The 26,759-nt window shown below is 35.5% G+C and overlaps 1 protein-coding gene and 1 long non-coding RNA gene across 2 annotated transcripts in view; both read right to left on the minus strand.

Annotated features, from left to right (window-relative positions):
• The window catches only part of LOC147079258 (ATP-dependent DNA/RNA helicase DHX36-like), a 51,686-nt gene extending 40,993 nt beyond the window's left edge, over window positions 1–10,693 (minus strand). Inside the window, exons 1-3 of the mRNA XM_085954854.1 lie at window positions 10,588–10,693; window positions 3,576–3,764; window positions 420–833 (exon numbers count right to left, since the gene is read on the minus strand). Coding sequence (XP_085810980.1) covers window positions 420–833; window positions 3,576–3,752 — 591 coding nt within the window. The 5' untranslated portion in view covers window positions 3,753–3,764; window positions 10,588–10,693. The remainder of the gene's footprint in view (window positions 1–419; window positions 834–3,575; window positions 3,765–10,587) is intronic.
• Window positions 10,694–19,411: 8,718 nt separating this feature from the next.
• Window positions 19,412–22,213, minus strand: LOC147079259 (uncharacterized). The gene is made up of 3 exons (XR_015070925.1): window positions 22,083–22,213; window positions 21,339–21,493; window positions 19,412–21,057 (listed from the first exon to the last, which is right to left on the minus strand). It is a non-coding gene; the product is annotated as an uncharacterized LOC147079259 (long non-coding RNA).
• Between the last annotated feature and the right edge of the window lie 4,546 nt (window positions 22,214–26,759).

Here is a 26,759-nt window from a genome sequence, read left to right on the forward strand (position 1 = left end):
GTGATATTCGGCATGACCAGCGGCACCACGACTCTCTTTCATAAATGATTTGCAGTCGAACCCCAAATAACTGAAGTAATTATCTTTTCTTCAAAATACCAAATATGAAAGTAGCCCAGCCTGTCCTTTCAATCGACTAAAAATGAGTGTGATGAACACAACAGTGGTAAAACTTTTTATTTCACATCATTGTCATCATAAATGTATGCATGTGCACTGTGCATGGAATTCTCGTCATCTTCGCACTCACCGGGGTTCTCCGTGCACTCACAAAGTTACTCATGAGTGAAATAAAGTGCCAACTGACGATTTCTATTTTGTTACTGTTGAAATTTCCATAAGATTTTAACAATTTTCTGTGGCTTTCCAGACGACACGACTCAAAGCATTCCACCCAAATTCGCTCTAAAAATATTTACCTGGGTGGTTTTACCGCAGCCGGTCTCCCCGCAGATGACGACAACTTGATTGTCTCTAACGGCCTTCAAGATAACAGCCCGCTGCTCGTAGGCCGGCAACTTCTTTCGGAAATTCAACATCTCTCTATACTGCGGGTTCTCTGTCTTCGCAAGGTAATCCTCGTGCAGTTCCTCACTGAGCTGATCTGTGTTGCGGCCGAGATTCTCTCTGCCACCGAACACGACGGCTTGATGCAACTTTTCAGAGTACGATACGGATATTAAATCCATATACTCGTCGCTGAAAAACTGCTTGTCTCCCTGTTGGGATATCATGTAGTTCTTGCTTTCGCCTCGATTCAGGAATTCCCCCTCCAAGGAGTCCAGTAAAAGTTCGATCTTCAAACGACGAGCTTCCGGAAAATTGAGAAAAGCCTAGAAATAACAATTTTATTTACCCATTGTAGGACATATTGACATGTTGAAAATTTTTACTTATTCCTTTAATTCAAATATATCCTTTGAATTTGTGTAGACAATGAATTTTTATACGTATTCTAAAATTGAATGGTTTAAGAAAATGTATAAAAGTCTAATTTTACAAAATGATGATGATTAGTTAATAAGTTACGATAGAGAAACATCTATATTATGTAATCATGCAAACAAGGTACATTTATGTACCTATACTCAGATTGAGCCTCTGACTAGAGAAGTAGTTTTATTATAAAGTCATTGTTGATTCCAGATTGCAGCGCAGTTCAATCAATGAAGATTGGGAGACTGCGATGCAGTGGCGAAGAGTGACTTTTTGAAAGAGGTAGGCTGTGGGAGGAACCATGCTTGTCAGATATATTTGCGGGAAATAAGAAGATAACCCAATATTAGTACTGATGAATAGGTACGCTAAAATGAAGAAATTTCAAAAGCTTAATTGGTTTGTTATAATTAGTTCATAAAAATAAGCAATTAGTTTGAATTACTTATGTATTTTCCTCAACATTTATAAACGTAACATACGCTCAAAATATATTACCTATCATCTATGAAAATATCCGTTGTTGTATATATATTATGGTCCATAACAATTTATAATTTAACCCGTAAAACTAGACATTTTAAAATACTTCTATATTTAAAACACAGACTTAGGTAGGTACAATATCAGATATCAAAATTGTCTAATGAGTGAACTAATAAATAAATAAAAAACACGAGATAAATTATTTTATATTTTTAACAACAATCAATACATACTTATGTGATTGAATCCCATAGAAATTATTTTTTAAATTATCTTCTTATTAATTATTTTGAATAAATGTGCTCTCGCGACGTAAGCGCTAATGAAACAGCTTGTACATTTGTATGCGGGACGCCAGACATTTTGAAATAATGAGAAAAAAGCTTCATATTGAAAAACCCGTCGATTCACGCGAAAATAATCCTATACAATATGTGAAGAGAAACGCGGTGCGGTGTGTTCAATATTTTTTAACTTTCGAGAGATGCCATAGATGGTGCTTATTAAAATATGGGAAAAGATCGTAAAATTATGACAATTATACGATAGATGTCTTTGGGCATATTGAATATATTATTATTTGTGAGTGTGTCAACATGAAAATAAAAATTATTTTTCTTAAGAAGGTAGGCTTTAAATCAGGGGAGGGCAAACTTTTTGGATGGAGGGCCAAATTCAAGAATTCAAAATGAGCGGCGGGCCGCAAGTAAAATACCATTTTTAGATATACACTATTTATTATCACGAAAAATAAACATTACAAAAAAAAAATGAGAAGAATGAAACTGTTGTGCATTTTTGAACATTTTTTTAAATTCAGGTGTTAATTTTGTAGTTGATATTCTCAAAACTGCTTGTAAATGGGCATCGGAGATATTTGATCGTAAATAATTTTTATTGAGGTTCATGATCGAAAATGTTTGTTCACATATATAGGTTGATCCAAAAATAACGAACATTTTTCTTGCAATAATGTTTAAGTCGGTCGAATTTGTCTGAATTAAGGGCATTGTAAAATTTGGAGATTTCTTCAAGACGATGCAATTCTCTTAAATCAGTGTCACACTGTAGATCAATAATCTCAAGTTGTAGCTCTGTCGGTACACTATCAATATCTATTGAAATCGATGTTCATCGTAGAAAATAGTCATTACAATATAGTGTGAGACGAAACGCAAGGAAGACATACTGAGCTAATACATTTACAAAACAGCAAATTCTTCAAATTCAAATCTATTGTCAATGTTTTTTTAAAAAAATTATAAAAAAGTTATTCGTAATCAGAAGTACAATTAATGATGGCGGGCCGCAAAAAAATACCCGGCGGGCCACAAGCGGCCCGCAGTTTGCCCTCCCCTGCTTTAAATAATCGCCTAGTATGAAGTCTTCGCCACTGCTGCGATGGCTAGGTCATGTGCACCGTATGAATGACAATGAACCGGCAAAGAGAGTGATGTCCAGCGATCCAATAGGGCGTAGAAGAAGAGGCAGGCCAAAGATTCGCTGGTTGGATGGAGCTGCCAGTGACTGCCGTATACTGGGGGTACCGAATTGGAAAGCGGCCACACTGGATATGGACAGGTTGAGTGAGCTGTTGGAGGAGGCCAGGACCCACATCGGGTTGTCGCGCCCCTGATGATGATGATGATGAAGATGGATTCAGTTATGGCGCCTACTTCAAAAGAATAAGTAGGCGAAAAGATGCAATGCGCCACTTGTAATCATCCAATGCGCCACGGTTTGGCCACCACTGTCATAGACATATATTTTTTTTGGTGCGGTCACAGAGTTGTATCGAATTTGCACGCGTTGCCTCTCATCCACCGCAGTAGTTTGTCAGTATGACATAAGTAATAATGTAAGTGAGAGAAAACGTACGAATTCAAAGCGGCCCAGACGCAAACTAACATATTTGTAATAATAAAAGTAAACATTTAAAAAGTAAGTATTTTAATAGCGGTAATAGCGGTGGTGGTATCGTATCGACAGAAAAGTATCGGTGAGTAAGTATCAATACTTCTCTCTATTCAATACTCTTTCCTTGCCAACAGTCAAGCAAAAATGATGAGCGTCACAGTTCTCAGATAGAAATACAGATTTGTATACAATATACACTGGATACAAAATATACCAACGAATAACAAATAACTTACAGTTTTATTGAAGTTGTTTCTATTACGATCTCGATAAAATAAGCCGATTGCCTTTCCCCTCAGGTGAGGAGGCCGCTTCACAGGTTGGTGATTTGGATCAAAGAAGTTTCCGTGGCGCCTCTTCATGGATCCATGGCGCCGGATCTCTCCAATTCTATCACTCTCGCAATTCCTCATTATGAGATTGCTCTGCGACAAAGTAAAAAAAAAAAGAAGTAAATGAACGTATTTGCTTAAGTGTCTAATATGGGTAGATAGAAAAGAATAATCTGGAAGGATGAAGAATTTACACAATTAAGTTGTGTCTCATCTTAGAGCAGCGATACTCAACCTGCGGCCCTTTAAGCTTTTATGTGCAGCCCGAAACACATTTATTATCAGGAATTTCGTATATCTTGAGATTCGTTTCGACTTTGACGCACAAATAGTGACACCCGAAGAGGATTGTCATTATGGTCCACATCATATCTGGTATAAGAGTGTTATTAATTTAAATTACGATTAAAGCACGGTTAATTTAAAAAACACACAAAATTTTTTAAATCTCAAAAATGTTTTGTAAAAAAGGGGGGTTTCATGATTTTTTTCATTACACCAGTAGTGATGCGGCCCGCGTTACTTAACAAATATGTCTATTTGGCCCGAAGAAAAAAAAAATTGAGTATCATTGCCTTAGAGGGATAATGATAATAGCGTCTGTACACGTGCATGGATTTACTGGCACCGATAGCATGTGTTTTAAATTATCGCGATAATAACCGTTTACACGTAAAAGTGCTGACTGTCTCGTCAATCTCATTCTTAATCCTTTCAACGCGGACGGCACACCTGTTGCGCCCTCATTGTTTGGCCATTCGATATAATTAGCATGTTATCTATTTGACCGGTTGTGAAAATTGGTAAAAGTCAAAAATGTTTTGCACAGTTAATGTTTTGTAGTTGTTTTTTTTTTTGGCAGGTTTGCCACTACCATTCTTCTGCGCGGGCGCAGATATCTCACAAAATTTAACTGTCGCGTGAAAATTCAGAAGCTTCTGAAATTTTTTGATCCATGCATGCAATCTTGCAACTCACCTGATAATACGTACCGACACTAGTAAATCCATGCACGTGTAAACGGGGTATAATGTGTATATCGGGCATATTGTGATCCCCGATCTTTGCAGAAAAAAAAATTAAATAGGTATATGAACTTTTATTTCGAGATTATCACAAAAACTACCGAGCGTGTTTAAGACTGCAAATAGAATATCGTTTAGCAAACAATTTGAAAATGCAAATGGAATAACAAAATGACTTAACGGCAGTTACTTCAGTAAAACGGCAAATAATTTTCAACTATAGGTGCGACGACATTTCGGACTGGCTGCCAATCGGAGAGCGAAAGTCGAGCTGTGAACACGTCAATTTGTTTTGTGACGGGGTCGGGGGAATTAATTCTTAAATCGTGTAAAGATGACTAAAAAACGTTACCCATTTACTTGAAAAAGAAAACATGTCAATGAATATATTATTATTACAAATAGAACAATAAACAGAACACTAAATGGACGCACGTTGAATTTTTATGACAAATTATGTTTTGTTCTGCACGCGTTGTTTGCACAATCCTCGCGTCGCGCAGTCACAATCGTTTTAGACCGTGCCCCAGCTGAAGTATAGCCTTAAGTAATATTCATCATAATTGTTAGAAAACCAGGTTTTAGAGTTACCTGAAAATGAAGCAAAAAAAGGACCACTCGTCTACTGATTAAGTTACAGTGAAACCCCGATTCTACAGTTTTCAAGTGACCCTAAAAAAATAACGATAAATGTTGGAAACGATAAATGCGGGAAACTGTATGTACATTATTCCATTATGTATTACATACATATCAGTGGCGAAGGGTGACTTTTGGAAAGAGGTAGGCTGTGGAGATCTAATAGAAAGAGCACACTTGTCAGGTATACTTACGAGAATAGTACGATATTTACTACTAATGAATAGGTACACACTAATAAATAACAACGACACTAATTCAATGAAACTTCAAAAACTCATTGACAACATAAAAATGAGCGATGTGTTTAAATTACGTATTTTTCAAAACATTTATACCCATCAAAAATCATTAGGTAAAATTTATTTTTATTTTTATTTTTAAAAACAATCTATACTTACTTATTTATTAATGTTCGATTAAACGCCGTTGAAATTATTTTTTTAATTATCTAATTATTAATGATTTTGGACAAAGTGCGCAGTCGTGACAACAATATTATGCGCGAATGTTTTAGCCTCTGTGATAGGAGCTTACCTTATTTCATACAAATCAACAGACTTGCTGAGGTTACGAGACGTTAAGTCCTTACGAAAAAAATTCAGAATTATTTCACACATAATCGGAAATTTATTTACGTCAAGATAGATGGCGCGCTGTGGTATATATTTTAATACCTTTGCAGATTGTTTTGTAAACTGTGTAATACTGTAATACATTCCTACATATACGACATCTCTCGTTGGCGAAATAAATTATTTTTATAGAACTTAAAATAATGAAGTGATTAAGTATATATATGCAATTTAAAAATATATTTCTTAAGAAGGTAGGCTTTAAATAATCGCCTAGTATGGAGTCTTCGCCACTGATACATATACATTACATATTCATTTATAAAAAAGCCCTTAATACTAAAGCGCAAGCCACATTGAGGTGCATGTCGCCTACTGTCACGCTGTCGCGGCGAAAATTTAGTCTATGGTTTTGTCATTTTGCAGAATATTTTGAACGTGCACCATCTCTATGCCTACTATAATTTGAAATATTATTAATTATTCATGCTAATTTCAATTAATTTTAACAGTTTCTACATGTGCGTACGTTAAAATACATGTGGCATGACATCCATAGATAATAGAACCCAACCTGCAGACCATAGATAATAGACAACGTTTTTTATCGAAAATACGTACAGGAGGACCTCGACTTTCGCACATAATTGGTTCCTGAAAAGGTGTGCAAATGTTGAATGTTCGAAAGTAGAGGGAAGTAAAAAAAAATTAAATTGTGTGTATTTTGAAATATTTATTTATCAAGTAAATATAAGATGTTTAATAAGAGACATGTTTAAGTGGGGGTTGCGGGTGTTTCCCTTAAAAAGTTATCAAGAGTTAACTGTTTCCCACTCTTCTTTTTCTTATTTTAAATGGTAAATCATTAACTTTACAATATTGCTTAACTGCTGGCACGAAATGTAAAGTGAACCAATCTTTTAATATTAACGCAGTAAACCCAGGCTTTTTTATTTGATTACTGGAAGCAATTCGTTATCCTTCCCTTTCAATGCTCTAGGATTTTCTGGTTGATAAATTAACATTGGGATCAATTTTAAATCACCAGCCATGTTTCCACCAAGAAGCAATGTCAATCGGTTTTTAGAATGTTTATGCCCAAGGGCAACTGATTCTTCCTTAGATAAGAATGTACGACTAGGAATTTTTTTCCAAAATAAACCTGTGTCATCTACATTAAATATTTGGCTAGAGGAATATTCTCCATCTTCAATAATTTTGGATAATGAGGAAATAAATTCTTTTGCAACATCTTTATCCGCATCAGCCGATTATCCAGTGAATTTAATATAAACCAACCGTTACTTGCTTGAAAAATCATGTTCGAATCTTCTTTTAATCTAGCCTTCCAATCTTTGTGCAAACTAAGAGCCTTCGCTTGAATAATTGAAATATTCAGAGGGACATCTTTTTGATGTTGGTCGTCGATCGATGATGACAAATATTTTTTTCCATTTCATCCATAACTATGCGAACGTCATGTGAAGTTTATAAGTCCTTGATTTCTCTTTGTTCGGATCAACACTGCAGTTTTTCTGTTTCTCACTCTTGTTTATAAATCTTTAGGGTGATATATTTCAAATGAATCAAATTAGCAAAACGCACAACACAACAAGCCTGCATGTGCTCTTGCTCAAGACTAAACCTATCCTAGCTAGCTCACAAGTAAAGTGATGCAAGAAATGCACTTGCTTGTGAGTGAGCTAGAGGGGGATATCTTTACCCCACAGCGCGATGTTTAAAAGATTTTTTTTAATGTGCGAAATAGCGAATTGTGCGAAAGTCGAACGTTCGAAAGTCGAGGTCCGCCTGTAGTGCCAACCGCTAAAAACAAAAAAACCTGATTTTGACATGACATTTGAAAAGTGCAGGCGTGAGGAATATAATAAAAACATTCAAAACGTCATGCAGGTGCCGATGCAGTGCAGTTCAACGTGAAGTGACCTCATTGTTGTTTTAATGATTACGGCAGATTTTGCCAATTGACAATGTTCATTTAAAGGTTCAAAATGTGCTAAGAGATGAGAGCATCAGTCTGATAACATTTTGAACACCAACATTGCACACTTTTTTTGCCGTAGCGGCAGCCCGTGACAGGAGGTGACAAGCAGCGTGACATGCACCTCAATTTGGGTCGCGCTTAAGTTGCTTCTTTGCAGTTTGGCACTTCAATTTTAATAAAGACTTATTTTAAGACACGACTGAAAGGTCTGTATGTATCATAAACAATTCTACGAAAGCACAATGAAGAATAATCAACAAAAACGGTCAATCGGGATAATATTTGTGACGGGACCATAATATTTAGACGATAGATCAAGGAAAACGATAAATGGCGGAACGGTTAATGCGGGATTAATTAACATTATTCATATGGGTGTTTGGCGGGACTTTCAAAAATGAACGATCCGGGCGAGAAAACGATTTATGCGAGAACGGTAGATCGGGGTTCCACTGTATTTTTTAATGCATATTTGGAGTATGGACCTAATACCTTGAACAAGAGGCTAAAATCCAAAAGCAATAATCTGTTAATACAAACCTCGTAACCTAATATGCGTGTTATCATGCGACAAATTATAGAGACAGCATGGGATTGTTGAATATGGAATGTACAATAGGCAAGTTTTCAGGCAATCGGGCAATTCTCTATTCAATTCTACCCGCCGGGACTTATTTTACTCTTCCGCATACTCGGTCTCAATTAATAAGAAAGTTAGGGGGTTTTATGTGATTTATATATAATAGCCCATTTCCACATGCATGGATTTACTGCTGGCAGTAAATGTTGTCGCGATAGTTTAATTTACACACTATTGCTGGCAGTAAGTCCACGCACATGCTATTGTTACAAACTCAAAACGATTCTTTAAGTAGATACATTACAATGCCTGCAATGCAATCAACGCATAAGTAAAATCACTGCCATTTTAATGTACAGATTCAACCCGGTCGAATGCGATTATCGCATTATAATATTTCAGCTAAAATTCATAGTAAATGCATTAAATGTAGAATCGAGTGCGATGGTCATCTGAATGTGCACATTCATTTCGGATGCAACCATCGCATGCACTTTAGTTACATAGTTATATTAGACCTTATTTTAGGCCATAGAATCTATTATAACCAAACACTTAACTGACCATGTGACTTAGATTCAACCGAGGCATTCGAAGACCCATCTCACAGGTTTATCATTGGGAATGATTCCCCTGTCCAGCTGATGCGACAAACTCGTGTAGTCGGCAATCTGGCAACAAATGGTGTTTGTTCAAACTAGTTTCAATTCAAACCATTTTAAGTATTGTTATTTATGACAAATAAATTAAGTTGAATGCGAATTCAATCTAACACTATTATTATCCTAGAGCTCTCTTCATTTTGGTAAGCAATTGTGGGCCTTATTTATTATAGCGCCTGGATTTACTGGCAGCAATAGTGCGCATTTTCGTGACAATAACTGTTAACACGAAAAAGTGCTGACTGTCTCTCCAATCTTATTCTTCAAAAGCAAGCGAGATGCAATGTTGTCATTTTATGGTACTATTTGAGTCGTAAAAATCAGTTTAATCACAAAATCAGTCTCTGCACGGTGTACTTCATTTTTTTCGCGGCAGGTTCACCACTATCTTTCTACTGCGCAGGAGCAGATATCGAACAAATCAACTGTCGCGTGAAAATTCAGAACTTTTTTGATTCATGCATGCAGATAATACATGTTTACACATGCATTTTCTTGTTATGGCTGCGATAATACGTACTGTTAGCAGGAAATCCATGCACGTGTAAACGGGGTATTATACCCTGTATGTTGTGTCACATCGCGGTGTTCAATGATGTATAATACGACATGACGTGTATTGACGTCGAAGAAAATAAGAAAATTTTCCTATAGATTTCACTCATTTTACTATGTTTTTATTAGCTCGTATTCTTGTTTGTCCAAGATTTGTATTGGACGATTGAAGATTTTTAACTAACTTCCCGACTAGGTAGACATTTGAAACTTTTAGAATATATCAGAACACGACGACAATACATTCTTTTAATACTTCTAGCCATCTTTAAGCAGAATTGAATTCATTTTCAGTTAATTCTGTAAAAATTCGTAAAAAGTAAAACACTATAATTGGTTGCTAAGGGGGTCCTAGCAACTAAATTATTAATATATACGTGCATTACTATGGAAATCAATATGGAATGTCAAAATGACATTGACAAAAAAAAGTATTTATTAATACATAGAATTGTCAAGATTATAATATGATTCAACAGAAAATTTTAAAATGTGGTACCTATATAAAAGGTTCTTTTTATCTTGTAATTATTTATATAGGTATAAATCGAAAAGTTAAAAAAAAGTATGACAGTAAAACATTCTTAATACAATAATAATTTATTTTCAATATAATATTATTATGTCGTAACCGCGTCGTAGCGCAAATGTGTTGAAAGGTTTTCTGATAAAAAAAAAATGTTGCATTTGAGGGTAGGTATGTGAACACTTTCAAATACTTCCAATAAAAAAACATGAACACACCAGGCATGAAAAGCGTGGCTTGTTCACCGTTCGGGTTACTGCGGAAAAAACAAACGAGATCGACGCTGGACGTATGATACAAATGCTACATAAGCTTAAATTAAATGGACATTATAGATGCTATAAATACTCACATGGGATGGTTAGCAGCAATATTTCGGACGCCGGACGAGTCAGGTAATTGTTTTTGGATTCCATACATCAAAAGATCAAAACATTCAAAACAAAACAAGTGTCAGTGTGGCAATATGGCAAACACCGAAACTTACCTATGCAATATTATCTATGACCGAAACACAAAGTAGTCCATAGATAATATAGGGAAAGGGATACCTAGATAATAATATTGAAAGGAGTTTTATGCCGGCGCTCCATTGGCACGCAAGTCAAACGATTAAAGCCTCCCCCAAACCAAAGCGAATATTCGCAGCGAATTCGCAACGCCCTCGCTATCGCTGTCGCTACCGCTTGGATTTGATGCGAATTTCGCGTTTGGCCCCACACCAAAGCGTCAGCGACGCAGCCATAGACTAAATAATTTTATTTACGCGCCAGATTTAAAATTGTAAATATTATTAATATTTTACGCCAATTATTCTATAATTTTTATGAATTAAATATAAAAAATACACGTACACTATAGCGCTTTCAGAATTGCTACAACTTTTACCCACTTTGCGTAAAGTGTATTTTAATTATCTGAAACAAGGTGGCAGCATTGGATGCAGCCATAGACTAAATACATATACGAATGTCAAAGTGACAGTTGTGTGTTGACAAAATGTACACGACTTCTGAATGCTTATTACACGCTGAAGATATAATGAGATGGCGTGCGACAAATTACATCGACATTTAATATAACCTTACTTTATGACAGGGCAAGATTGCCATGGCTCATAGGTAAGATAGATTTACTCAGTTTCATAACTGCACATATTATAAATAAGCATTTACCATGAAGGGTTAACAGGATTTGAAGGTAATATGCTATTGAAATAACATGTCTCCGTTATTTGAATTGTAGGTTTTGACTATTTTGCGTTTCTACGCAGAGGGAGCGTACCAAAAACGGGTAGGCCAAGTCTTCTGCGCAATGAGCCAGGCATCAGTAAGCAGATGCATAGGAAACGTGTCCGATGCTATAATAGCAGTGCTTAGTAATACTTACATACAGTCGCCATACAGCGCTGACAGTCTTTAGTGTTGTGTTGATACCCTCTGATCAATTTATACAATATTACAATGTACATGTCATGTAACTAGAGTAACTGCGCATAGACACAACAAGTAAATTACCTACTCAATAAGAATTTAACGGGAATATTATTTTGTGTCGGTAAAAATATTTTTTAATTTCAGACTTCAAGAAAGGGCAGGTTTCCCGAAAATCATTGGGTGCATTAACTGCACCCATGTGCGAATATACCCGTCATACTTGGAGACTTTCAAAAATGAGCGCAGAAAATTTTCTGTAAATGTGAAATTCGTAATAAATATCATAACATGACATTTATTTTTATGCAGGTATCTGACATGTCTGACATGGACATTCTGGCAGTGAGTGCCAGATTTCCTTTGAGTGTTTATGACCAATTCATATTTAGTGGATCGTTGGTAAAAACTGAAATGAAACATCTACAGAACGACAAGAATTGGGAATTTTGTTTTATTAGGGAAGTATGTTAAACTTTACTTTACTATGGCAGTACCAGTAACAAATATTTTTGTTTGGTTTATATTCATCCGTATTTTGTACAGGTACTTCAAAGGAATCAAAATTTTGCATAGGTATGAATATGATATTTAATGAAACAGTTTTTTAATTATTTAAATCCTGATTTCTAATATTTTTACAACTTTCAGTCGAAAACATATTCAAATTAACAGACTGTGTATTTTGAAATTATTCTAGTGCCACCATAGGCCAGCCAGACTCACTACACGGCTGCCCGCTGTTTGACCAGGGATGTGATTGAGTGTTTTTGGATAATGGACCACACCAGATCGCATAGCTACAGCAACAAGTGCAAGACCAACCGTGGCTATACATACAGTATACATGTATATATTAAATATAATTTATGTATATTTATTTATGGCTTATACACTGAAACAAAATATGTCACTTAACTGTACTTGAATTTTTTGCAGGATCATTCAATAAAAAATACTTGGTTTAGGTTAAGAAAGTTTTAATAATCATTTTTGCACAGAATACAAGAAAAATATTTATATAATTATTAGAATTACAATGAGCTTTAAAAGTAACACGATATTGTAATAAAATGGACAAATATGAAAAAAAATAACAATAAATTGTATATAGATAGGTGACAGGGTTCAGATGATTCTGGCAGTGCAGGCGACTCATTTAGGTGTCAGTATTGTTACTTTCAAATGACAATAACACCGTTCCAATGTGATTCGGTCGTGCCAGAAGACTCTGTCCTTCCTCTATTTAGTAACCGGGCGTTTTACAACTTTAAATGAAAATTAAGTGGGTAGATAGTATATTTTTTCTAGTATAATATTATTTAATTAGGTGACTTTTTATTTCTTTATTACTTGAAATGGTGTTTATATGGTAGATGGATTATAATGGTTTTGAAATATAGTTATTTTTGTTAATGAGTCATTTACCTTGACAGCTGTTTCGGCACATAAACTCATTTTCGGAACATTCAACAATAATTTGTGATTATAAAAGAGCTACAGGTCACGTAGCAAATTAAATACGCTTAGTTAAATAATAAATACATACCAAATATTTTACAAAATACACCACATACATCCATCGAATATGGTATATAAAATACAGATTCAAGTATCAAATAATTCTTGGATAAATAGATGTTTATGTAAGTATATGTTTTTTTAAATACTTACATGATACTGTGTTGTATAACATTTAAATTTATATTTTTGATTTTGATTTACATACTTAAATGTACCTACATAAATTTGTAATGTACAGTAGGTACTTAATTACATTTTTAACATTAGGAAATTACCATTATTCGATTCTATCCACCCGCCATGTCTATAATCACCCCAACGCTGGATAGAAAGAGACATCACACAAAATTGGCTGTTTGATAATAAATGGTAGTTGAAAAATATTTTAGAGTATGATTATGTCCATAGAAACAGGTTTTAAGTCATTCATATTTGTCCGAATAATGTGTAGCAGAAAAATAGAAATTTTAAAAAGGGTCTATTCAGTATTCACCCCATTCTACGGCAAACATTTTTCTTAATAAAAATAGGTACATCAATAGAGGAATCATAAAATGGACCTTGGCCCTCGCCCACGCCTTATTCATCCTTGTATATTATATTATCACACTTAATGTTTTGGAAAATTCATTAACATTGTGCACAAATGCCACTTTTGTTGATTGACACTTCACTTAGTTGATCTCTTTGTTCACGTGAAGTACAATAAAAGTATGTAGCAGCGAAGAACTAGAGACCGAAAATAGTAGAAGGAGCTAGAAGAGGCTTTCATCTAGCAGTGGAATGACCCCGACTGATGTTGATGATGAAATATTATTTTATTCCTGTTAATGCCGGGGATTTCATTTTTAATTTCTTCTGGTGCTTTGTACCTACGTTGAAAGGTTGAAGATCTTTGCTAAAATTAAATTCATCACAAAGCATTAGTATATCTCCAACATCATTCAGGTAGGTATCCATGATGATAATATAATATTATGTACTTAGAGGAGGTACCTGACCTTTATATTTACATGCACATAAAATTATTAATCTTATTGCCTAATGCAGACCAAGATATACCTACCTACATAATATTACATGAACAGAAGTTTAAGAACATCTCAATTAAGTTTAAAATGTTTGTAGGTAGGTATACAAATTAATGTGAAACAGAAAACATTGGTTATGTTAGGTAGGTACATGGAACATGTAGATATTATCTTGGTTCGCGGTCGGCACTGGGCAAAACCAGTTTATTAGCTCAATATACCTATACATAATGAAGGAAATATATACCTAGTAGGTATATAGGTACATAATATCGTTTTTGTGATTGAGGTCTCTTGAGATCAAAAAACAAACAACCTAGGTACCTATGTCCTACTGTAAATAACCCGATAGTAAGTAGTATGTAAGGTTTTTGGTCTAAAACCTTACAAAATACCACAATGACGACATGGAGTACCTACTTATCTACCTATATGTATATTATATCTTTAGCTACAATAGAAATGCTATGCTGCATAATGTTAGATGCAAAAAAATAATCTTAAAGACTACCTATCTAACCTAAAAAAATATTATCAACGAATATAAAATGGGTATTTACGTGACCGATACCGAATATGATTGAAGTAGGTATTGTAAATGATACCTAATTATAACATTATTGATATGACTGCTCGAAAGTCGAAACCAAAACGTCAAACGATCGCAATAAGTTAGAACTGTCAGTGCCCTAACAATCAAAGTTATAAAGTTTCTGTTATTAAAGGCTGTGCATGACGCAAATTAATAATATGTATTTTTTAAATATCGGGACCTTAGATTAAAGTTATTTATTTATAATAGCGTATTCATCCTGTCAAAAAACTTTACATACTTTGGTTAGACAAAGATAAAAGATATTATTATGACGACCTTCATACCATTTTCAACAATTTCCCTGCCAATTTCATCCCATATCTTATCTTTCTTTCTCATGTTTTGTAGTCACTGTCAGAGAAATTATAAAGGATTGGATATTTCCGGACCAACTCGATCAGCTGCTCAATGTCTTCGCCATTTTGATTTTACTAATTCCCTTGGCGAAATTGTCCGCCGCGAATAAATTCGCTGTCGACAGAGTTCCCGAAAATCGCAGCGAATATTCGCTGCAAATTCGCACTCAAGACGCAAGGCGGTCGCGCAAGCGTGCTCTGTCCCGTAAGCCAATACGAGCTTGATTGGCGAATAATTCGCTGCGAATATTCGCCGCGAATATTCGCTTTGGTGTGGGGGAGGCTTTACAGTCTTCGGACTTTTTTTTCGCGTGGAGCACCCCAGGTCTGCGGACTTTTTAATCCGCAGGCGCAGACCAGGCTCGTTGGATTTCAAACATGTTTGATATTTTACTCGCCGAGCCGCTGAAATTCGTATTCGTACGTTCACCACGCTTTACCGTCACATTATTTATATCTATGCCGACGTACATCGAAAACAACAATGGTAGATCTACGAGTGCATTCGAAAAGTTTCTTGGAAGATTTTATTAGTTGTTTTAAAGACAACCCGTCGTTGTGGAAGACGACCAGCCCACTATACAAGAATCGTGATGCCAAGTCCTTGGCGTACGCGGAACTTTTGGAAATATTAATCAAGGTGGAGCCGCAGAGGCAAGGGTCGACGATGTTAAAAAGAAAATACAGACATTGAGGTCGGGTTACAGAAAGGAGAGAAAGTAAGGACATCATATCGAAGCGGAGCCGGCACAGACGCAGTATATCTACCCAAACTGTGGTACTATAAAAATTTGGAGTTCTTGAACGACCAAATGGAAGGTATGTGGGAATGCTTTAAAGCTATTTATTATACACGTGCAGACTATGACATTGTCGTAGCTCTGAAAGTGACATCGCATTAGATTAGCTACTATTAAGCAATTAAAACATACAGCTATGAATCATTTCTAGTCACAATAAAATTACTTATTCTTTGCTGAGGTAGGTAAGAAATAATAATATATAGGTACGATCATGGCGGTGGAAGCGCGGCTTAAGCGTTGGCTTATTGAGTCGTGGTCGGGTCCCAGGTTCAAATCCTGGGTCTGACAAGTACACATTGAATTTCAATTTGTGTATGAGTCAGAGTATGGACCTAATATGCCGAGCAAGTGGCTGACATCCATTTCTCGTAAAAACAAAATCTGTCAATACAAACCTCCACTCCGTGGAGGTCCATATTATGATCGGACATGGTCGAAAGAAGAAGAAAAGAAATGATCATGAAATCAAAAATCGCTCGAATTAGGTTCCTTCAGAGACAATCAATAAATCGTCAATCATCAATCAAAATTATTGGTACAGTTTGGTTATGAGGAATACAGCGGAAAACACATTTTGAAAATACCCGTTATACTGGATTACACCAATTATACCAATATAAATAATCATATCAATATTAACCGTATGAAGGAATGGGTACTTAGGGGAGAGATAATAAAAAACAAGTTTGAGTATTATGTTGTATTTTAACAATTTACATTTTGTTTTACAGAATCGAGCTCAATATCCAGCATGGCGGACGATTTGGAAAACATGTCTCCTGATGAGAGTTACTCCAACTCGTTAAACAACGAAGATTGTATTGAGGTAAAACATTTTAACTAAATTGTTACATTGGTTTAATTTATCTATTGCTTATCATACTTTCTTGCCATGTGACAGCCCTGGTAGTATTAAAATATTTTTCGAAATCTCCTCGCGCTTTCTTAGCATTGGCAGTCGAGTTCCGATTAGTCGTTGCTTCCAAAGGCGCTAAGGTGTCCTGTGACCTCAGTCCGAGCTCTATTAAACCTGTCTCAGGATTTTCCCTATCAAGGTCATGAGAAGGAGTATAAGTATGTGTTGATTTGCGACGAATAAAGTTGTGCAGCACACAGCAAGCTAATACAACTGTATTGATATTTTCAATTTTCATGTTTATTGGAGCTTGAAAAATGCGGAATCTAGCAGCTAAAATGCCAAAAACATTTTCTATAATTCGCCTGGCTCTGCATGTCCGATAAGTATATATTCTTTTACTGTGATTTAATTGCCTTTGTGAATACGGCTTTATGAAATCGTTACGTAATGCAAAGGCTTCATCGCCAATATAAACAAATGGCAGTGCATCAGAATTAGCAGTAGGTTTTTTTGGTGCAGGTATTTTTAATCTGCCTTCGTCTAAACGTTTGAAAAAATCAGATTTTCTCAGCACGCCTCCATCAGAAATACGTCCATTTGTTCCAACATCAACATAAATAAATTCATAATTAGCATTTGCAATCGCCATCAAAACAATGCTGTGGAAATATTTGTAATTATAAAAGTGGGAGCCGGCGCCTGCAGGTGGCACGATTGCAATGTGTTTCCCATCAACTGCGCCCAGGCAATTTGGAAATTGCCATTTACTATTAAATTCTTCTGCAATCGTCTCCATTTCTTCGTGCGTATCAGGGAACTGCAACAAAAAATAATCAATATTTTATTTACAGATAGAATATTCGCCTTCAACATCCACGTTGTCGACTACTCCAAGGTCGAATCTCAATAGAGCACCAGAACCCCCATCGTTCAAACGAAAAAAATCGAATGATAGCGCCAACAAAGTGTTAGAATTAATCACCGACAAACTAAGCAAGACTGAAGATGAATTTAATGTTTTTGGCAAAATGATGGCCATGAAACTACGATCGATGTCACAGGGACAAAGATTGCTGGCCGAGAAGCTGATGCATGAAGTTGCCTTTATGGGACAAAGTGACAAAATAATGCCAGCAACTACTGTTCATACTCAATCAGTTTATCGTATATTAAGCAAAAATGTACAAAAGCCGGTATAATAAATTAATGTTTTTTGTGTGAATAAATATTTGTTTTTTATGCCTATAAACCTTAAGGCTTAAGCGATACAACAAATGGTAAGTATTTGAGCTATGTTAGCATACCTTTTTATTATGTGGCCTCATTTAGAAATCAAATTCCATGCTTGCTTTTCGAAGAATATGACTAGTATTACAATACATTCAACAGGAATAATTAAGTAGCTTGCTTACAGCCTATATGGAGAGTCCTGGCTAGGTACAGAATTATGACGGTCTATTGAATATTTAGCATGTCAACGATGGCCTTATTTGTGACTATATATATACCTAGGTATCTCAAATGCATTTTGTCTGTCATTCTTATGCTGTTGCCGTCTATGAGATATAGGTAAAACAATCCACTAAACGTTCACTTTATAAGACCAACCGATGTCTACTTGTTAATGATATATTTGTAAATTTGCCCAACTTTATTAGATGACGTATAATATAATACACACCTTGAAATATTCTCCTTTCAAAACGTCAATGATGACTTGGCAAGTTTCGAGAATTATCTTGCCCAGAGTTTGTCTTCCAATCGCAGTTCTATAATGCAAGTCAAGTCAGTGAACGTTCCGCCGGCAGCCAAAAATCGCAGGGTTGCACATAATCTATCATGAGGAGAAATAGCTTCCCTCATAATAGTATTTTTTTTTAATAAATGGGGAGACCAAATTATAGAGTTCTGTGTATACATCCTCCGACATTCGCAAATAATTGCGGAAATCGCTCGGTTGCAAACGCAATTCTCGTATTAAATTTGTGTGGGATAATGTCGTTCGTTTCTTTATCCAATGTTTCACCCAGTATTTGTGTACCCTTTGCTTCGTTATTAGATTATCTGCCACCCAATAACCCAAAAAACACAAAACGTCGGTATCATTTAAGGCGATGTCTTCGGCCTAAATAACACATATAATGTGACTTTTACGCCATCTATTTATATTTAAAGGCATCTACCATGAATTTCTAAAAATCTGTTACTAAAAACTTTGGTCAGTTTCAATCAGATGGCAGTGAGTTACCATAACTAATTTTAAAAGTAAATTAAAGTTGCCAATGGAATGGAATTCTAGATGAAAAAAATTGCTAGACAAAAATTCATTTACATATTATTATTTAAGAATATAATAATATATTATAATATAACCACTTGAGACCCGAGGGAGAACCAGCCATCAAAAAAAATATTTCTTTGATTTTATGGAAGAGAAGTATTAGTCTATTGACAAAAAAAAAATTTTTACGTTTTTTTTATTTTATAAAGTAAAATATACTATATGCACATACCAGGTAACACTGCAGATGAATATTACCTACTCTATAAACTTAGGGAAGGTAAAGAAAACAACTTGTCATAGGAATGGTCAATTTTAATAGAACATTACACAATAAAAACAATACAAAAACATTATAAATAGGATAATTAAATATATTTACACTTAAAATTATGAAATAAAACCCTAAATATGTACTTTAAAATTGCTTTGAGCTGCATCCTATACTGTGTGATACAGCTCAAAGCAAAATTTTGTGCACACGTATATATTGCATTTTATGCAAATATACCTGGTGCGGGACTTGCATCCAGGGTATCTGCACACGGATGCTGAATGGGGGCCTACGCTGTCCAAACGTACCTCAGCGATCGGTTGGGGGAAAACCGTTCTCCTGCGAGCTGGTGGCTCTGTGTCTACCTGCGATGTCGACATGTTTCTTGGCCGACCTCGTGCTGGCAGTGTTAAAATGTTGGCTACCCGATCTTCATACCGAATCATAGCTTTCGCTAATCTGATTCAGTACGACAACAGTCTCATAATATCCTTTCGGGGTACATTTTCTAGTTTACAATTCCGCATATACATTAGCCAACAGTTTACTACCGCCAAGTCCACAAAGTGGTTAAAAACCCTCACAGGCCATTTGCATGTCTTCATCGCAGTCCTGTAATAAGCAATTATCCGATCGCAAAGATCAATGCCACCCATCGACATATTGTAGTGCTTTACAATGGCCGGCTGAGTGGCACTGATCTTCTTCTTTACTTCCTTCGATCATCGCATGCAGGTACCAACAGGAGTCTGCCGACCGCAGTGGAAAATAATAACACGGATTTATTATCTTTCCACTTGACTACACAGACTTTGTCATCCTACCGAACCTTCTCATCCCAATCTCCCCTCTGCATTGCCTTATCGTTTTTTTAATTTCTTAATCACATCGCCGATTCTATTACTTCTGACAGTTCCAGTTAAGAATATTTTGTCTTGAAGTAACGAATCGGCGAGCTTCAAACTAGTGAAAAACGATCAGTATAGACAATGCAGGAGGATTGGGGAGAGTCCGGCAGAGTAACTTGACCACACTTGCGCCCAGACCGAACTGCTTCACATCTCCATCTGATACCGTTCCCTTCCCTACATATATGTGAAAATCTATCACTAATCCATCTCTGGCCGCGAGAACAAAATTTTTAAGGCCTACAGGATTTGGCTTGTTAAGCACAAATTGCCTGTGTCTACAGCGGCCAGTGAACGGCATCATTTGCTCGTCGATGGAGTTATGAGCAGGTCTGGGCAAAGTATGGCATTTTTTTAGAACCTCACTTAAAAAGGGACTAATCTTCCAAAGTTTATCTGTGCAGCCCGTGCGGTCAGCGGTGTTATCTGCAAAATGAAAGTGATTCCGCAGTTCGAAGTACCCGTCTCTGGGCATTGCTTGATTAATGATTGGAATGCTTAGATCATAACACCAGTACATTTGAGTCTGCGGAAACCTTAATGTACCCATCATAATTTGGATGCCGGTGAATACGAATTTTGAATTCGTATTCACCGACCACAAGTCCCTTTTTTGTGCTGAATATAAATTTGTCTGCTCAGCTATTTTTTCGAAGAGAGCGAGGTTGAAGTATTCGAAAAAGGAGCTGAGTACATTGTCAGCAACATGCCCTCTCGCCAAAAAATCTTCCTCCAATTCCGGACCAGCATTCGGCATACTGAAACAATAGGAAAAAAATATTATTACATAATCCATATTTCCTCATTAATTCAAGTATTTAGCAGTAAAAATACAAATAATGATGGGTAATAATATGTTTTGATTGAAGTTTACTATTCAAACCATCAACTCCTCATTCGAGACAATCGCTACATCATGTGTACAAGATGTAATGAATTCTTGTTTTTATGCCAAAGCATGTAATGAAAAAGAATCTAGTGTATGACCGGATGGTATATAAAACCAATAAATATATTATTAAGAAAATTGTAAACCTACCATTTTGTGAGCCAGGGAAGCACCCTGGATTGTGATGTCGAAGGTTGTAAATGTCGAATGTAAATGTCGTCGCTGTTGTCGGACTCGTAACCGTCGCCGACTTCGCAGTCTGTCGTCCAATATTTCGTCGAGTTCATCAGTATTAAAAGATTTATCTATATGTAAACAAAAAAACATAACCTAATTACATTCATATACTCGTGTCAAACTTATCACTGTAGATAACGTTTTCAATTTACGATTATGTTGTATTAAAAACACGGACACGTGTTTGAAAGCACATAAAATATTTGATTATAATCAATCATTGATTACATTGTATAAGCATTGTGAATAATTATAATGATGATTATGAGATACATTTTCGAGACAAGTTTCAGTAATTTTGAATGAAATTAAAATTTTATTTTATTAAATTCGGTTCTACAATCATAATATGCGAATGAAAGAAATTCACTATCTATTAGATAATTTACAAAACGTACAAGATGGGCTCGATGACATTTGTCATAAACATAACCTCAAACTAACGTAAAGTATTTATAATTTTACGAAAACGATGAGTCTACGCCTAAAATAATATATATTGATGATAAATGCATGATGGTGATTGAAAATACAGTATATGTAACACTTTTCAATAATTTTTGAATGTTTGTTTAACAATCAAAACTGCGTGACATAGTTTGTCATTTTGATGTACGATAATAATATTATTTATTATACACTGAAAAGTTTACTTACTTGACAAAAATGTTACTGATGAGTCGATTCCTTCCTGTTTTCAAACAATATACCTAATAATGGCCAAATAAAGAAGAATTGTCATAAATCCCATATTCGATCGAGAGCACGAATGCTACCATAGACTAATGCTACCATATGTTAAAATGCGAGATTTGTTTATTTTGTTGATTATTTTTATCATAAATAATGATAAAAAAACAGTTGTAATTTAAGCAAATACTAATTGCAAATAATTCGCAGTTTCAAATTTTGAATATAGGCAGGTTTATACGTAAATTAAGTTAAAATTGTAATTTCAATTATTAAGTTATTTTTATTCATATGGCAATTTCGCCTCAAACTGATAAACTGATTTTTGTCAAAATGCAGAGAAATGTTATTTTGTCTTGTCTATGTGTGAGTTTCATTTTCAACGTCATGTTATGGTATGTGTGTTTTGTATGGAGATATTTTGTTTCCAAATAATTCCACAACGGCAGCACCATACAGACAAACATGTTGCCAATTTGAGCAATTATTATGGTTTCGATTTCTATCGATTCGTTAATATACAAAAATACAAGATTAAATTTAAATAACTGCCGTAAAAATTAATAAATAATATTTTTAATAGAAACGCTAAGCGTTATTCGCGATAAATTGCGTGTAAGCCGAGATTTTTCGATTTTAATTGCGTGCTTTCTAACCTCTAAATCGATGTTTTTTAAATTTGAAAAAAAAGATATAAGGATATAATAAATTCCAATTTTCGCTTAGCGTTTCCCTGGGTAATAGATTTACGTACATTTTTATCGTAATTTTGATAATAAATCTTATGTCATTCATTCTTACCACCCGATAGAAATGTACCGAATTTGACACTTATTTTTGGTATATAGAACTCCATGATACTTCTTAATTTTTTATTTTATTTTTCTCATTACTTTTGAATATATATTTACCGATTAATAAACTTTTCTAGCTATTTTTCGATAACAACTTTACCTAGAGACATATATTACGTATATTATCTATGCTGTCAAAGTCGACGGTTTTACTCGTCAAATTAATAATATACCTCGTTTCGTTGAACGTCTGTTAGCCAGTAGCAGATCGTAGAAAAATCTGAAGACTTATTGTCCTCGGACTTTTGAGCCAATATAGCGCGGGCATTACCTACCAATAAAACTCTTATTATTCATGTTGACTTTGAAGTCCTTGAGATAGGGTTTGCTCTTTGAGGTTATATTCTACTAATTTATTTTCCTTTTTCTTGTCGTTGGTCATTCCTCCGTTTTTAATTTACTGGTCATACCCACGCGTCAATTTTTTATGTATGGAGTTTGGGATCTTTTTGTGTTCATTATGATATGACTCATAGTCTAGTCAAATTAGACCGAAAAATACGTTATGGTTGCAAAAGGTCGGGTAGAAGACTTTTTTTTCTTTTTGTATATATGGTAATGAGTGACAAGAAAACGAGTTTTGCCAATTCGGTTGACTTCGGCACAACTTTTGGCGGGCAAACAACCGCAAAATTTTGGATGTTTTTTTGGTTTTTCAGTTATAACTCAAAAAACGGTTGGTCGTAGCAAAAATATTGTTATGCACAAAATTAAAGCTTATTAGATTTCCTAAAATGTTTATATAATAGGTTTTTTTCTATCTCTGACCGTTTATGAGATACTTGCTGTTGAAAACAGTATAACGTCGCTCTAGGATAACATTGTCCAAAGCGTGTAATATTCGATAAAATGGATAATAAATATGTGAATAAAAAGAGACTAGCGAAATTGAAAGTTAAGAGTAGAGCATGATTAAGAGGTAAGCGTAAAGAGTAAAATAGGATAATTAAATTATTCAGGGCATGTGATCGCGCTGACAAATGTATGTGACTATCAGTGAACTAGTATCTATAGAATATAATGAAAAAAGGAATTTAAATAGACTAAGAAAACCATGTATAAACAAGACTTGTAAACGTGTGATAAAATTGAATAATGATTAGGGCACCAAGTGCTTTCTAAGTGTGTACATAACAAAAGGGGAATATATATTCGCACAATTGAATAGACTGTTTTCACAAAGCGCTGACAACATTTAAAAAGATGTTCGTCACATCGGAAATGGATGATATTCACAAATCAAGTACAACTCTCAAATGATCGATTTGCACTAAGGAAAAAGTAGTCTTCACGTATCAATATACTATTGTAACTAATTAATCGTAAAAGAATACAAACACTAAGAAAATTAGGTTTAATGATTTTAAACAATATTTTGGCAAACATAAATATGTCTTTGGTACCCTACTTTCAGATTCAAATTATGCTATAAGTACCTATTTCAAAAGTGACGTTAATTAAAACTTAGGTAATTGTGCTGCAGATGCCCTCATGAGGTTTTATAATTTTTTTTACGAAAAGAGTTTATTGATTGTCGATAATTATAGTAAATACCAAGGCCTGAACAAAAACGATGCATGAGTGCGAGTGAGAAAGTATTCGGCACCCTTATAATCTCTGCGACACGCGCGAGAGTAAGATAAAAGGTCTACATATTTTTGAGTCAGTTTCCAAAAGTATCGCTGGCAAATCTTGGTGAATCGCTTCACGTAGCATCGATAATCTGCGAGTTCGTGTTGCTAAATTTGCTATTTTTTGTGTTAAACATAAAGTCAGTGGCATATATTTTTAGTTAATTAAGTAGGAAAGGTGGTTCTGCGTGTTGTATTAAAATATGGTAGCCGTACTGATAAGCAAGAAGATGGTATTACGTTTCATAGGTAATTTGATACATGTTCGTGACAATTTATTTGTATATTATTATTTATTTTAATATCAGTGACCTAGTGTTTCTTTAAAATAACTTAAATTATGGATATATTTACCTAATGGTTGCATTTTGACCGCTTAAAAATACTATATAACGTAAAAAATTATATTTAAATTCTGAGCGTCTAGTGCGAGCACTTTGGGCGAGCACTAGCGAAATAGTCTATGGTCTCGAACATTTGTAGGCGAATGCGTTCGCTCGCCCACAAACCAAACGCACGGCACGTAGCTTCAATTAGCAATGCAACGGGTGGCATCTAGATGTATCTATAGTCTATGGTAAATATCCTTTTCTGTCGGCGCGAAATGCTCATACATTTTGATGCATCATTATCACAAACTAAGATTATATTAGGTAACTAGCTGACCCGGCAAACGTTGTTCTGCCATATAAATTATTTCTAGTGAATATTTTGTTTGTTAAATAAAAAATAACGAATGTATCTTAAGTGTGTGGGGATGGGATCTATGACAGAAAGAGGAATAGAGCGCTGTAGACGATGACCGCCGATAAAAACAAAAAAACATCAACCATTCATTTTCTCAATTCAAAATGAGTAATGATGTTCATAATGAATGAATTACCTGTGACAGGATCTCGTTTAATGTTTATGCAATATCCGTCTTGTCCCTTCCAGAAAATTAGCGGATATTGGAGAGCGTCGTATGAATGGTATGTGTCAGCGATGAACTCCAGATTATTGTTTCTTCTTCGAATCACGATTTCTCGCGTCGATGTGCGGTCGCCAACCATGATTCCAGCAATGTCGTCAACAACAGGCACATTGAATCGACGCACGTGCTTTCCAGCTGGTGTTTTATCAGTATTGATGACAATAGCGTGATTGTCACTTTGCAATTCGTGCATGTGTGCTTTGAAGAATTTCAATAATTCATTGTGCTCATTCAACAGGGCGTCCAGTTCGCCGACGATGCGCCTGGCATTAGGCGAATTGAGGCTATTGTAGCCGCAACGTGCATCCACATGATTGATGTCCTCACCGCCCATGAAGTAGATTTGTAAAAATTTATGTGGTTCGTTTGGCATTGGCAGCAATGAGCCTACTTTGTGGTATACTTGGCCTTTGATTTTGAACGTAGAGTGGAACTGTTGACCATTTGCCGCAGTATTGTGAAATATTTCTGTTGCTCCGAACGAAGTCATTTGGAAGCATGAATTGAATGTGCGAATGGACTTCAGGAACAGGTTTGAATCTGGAGCCGTGCCGATGAGCAAGCCGTTCAATGATTCTGGTGGTATCTCAATTTCTGGTAGTTGCACTTTTCCTGATGCGCAACACATCCCGGCTGACTCATGTTTGAATTTGAGCGCATGACAATGGTGACATTCTTTGTCCATAGCACCAATCAGCACTTTCGGATGAGCGGAATATTCAATATCTGGCTCGTACTCGAATGCGAGACGAAGGAACGAATCGGATGTAAATGTTCGATGTACTTGTTGGCGTTGTCGGTCATTTGCTCTGCGTGTGTTAACTACGAACCGGCGCGCTCGGCTCCGTTCCAATTGTCGTTGTTGATTTCGTTCAGCTCGTGCCTCTTGTGATTGAGATGCACGCAATTGCGACATGCTTACACGCACATTTTTGTTATCTTGTTGGATTTGTTCGTCTGTTCTTTCTGCTCTACTATTTCGCATGTTTGTTGCTTTATTCGTTCGACGGCCCAAATGCCCCCCCTTGCGTCTTGCTGGCATTGTGACTTGTAATACACGCACATAAAAATAGATAAATTAAAATACATCGTACAAAATTTTGCACGCACTGCGTTGTGATATCCCGAATGAAATGTCAAAATGATACGACGCTTCTCTTGAATTCTTTTCGGACGTAGCACCATC

Source organism: Rhyacophila brunnea, unplaced genomic scaffold (assembly GCF_057557595.1).
Source record: "Rhyacophila brunnea isolate RB1 unplaced genomic scaffold, BYU_Rbru_1.0 scaffold_10, whole genome shotgun sequence".
NCBI lineage: Eukaryota > Metazoa > Arthropoda > Insecta > Trichoptera > Rhyacophilidae > Rhyacophila > Rhyacophila brunnea.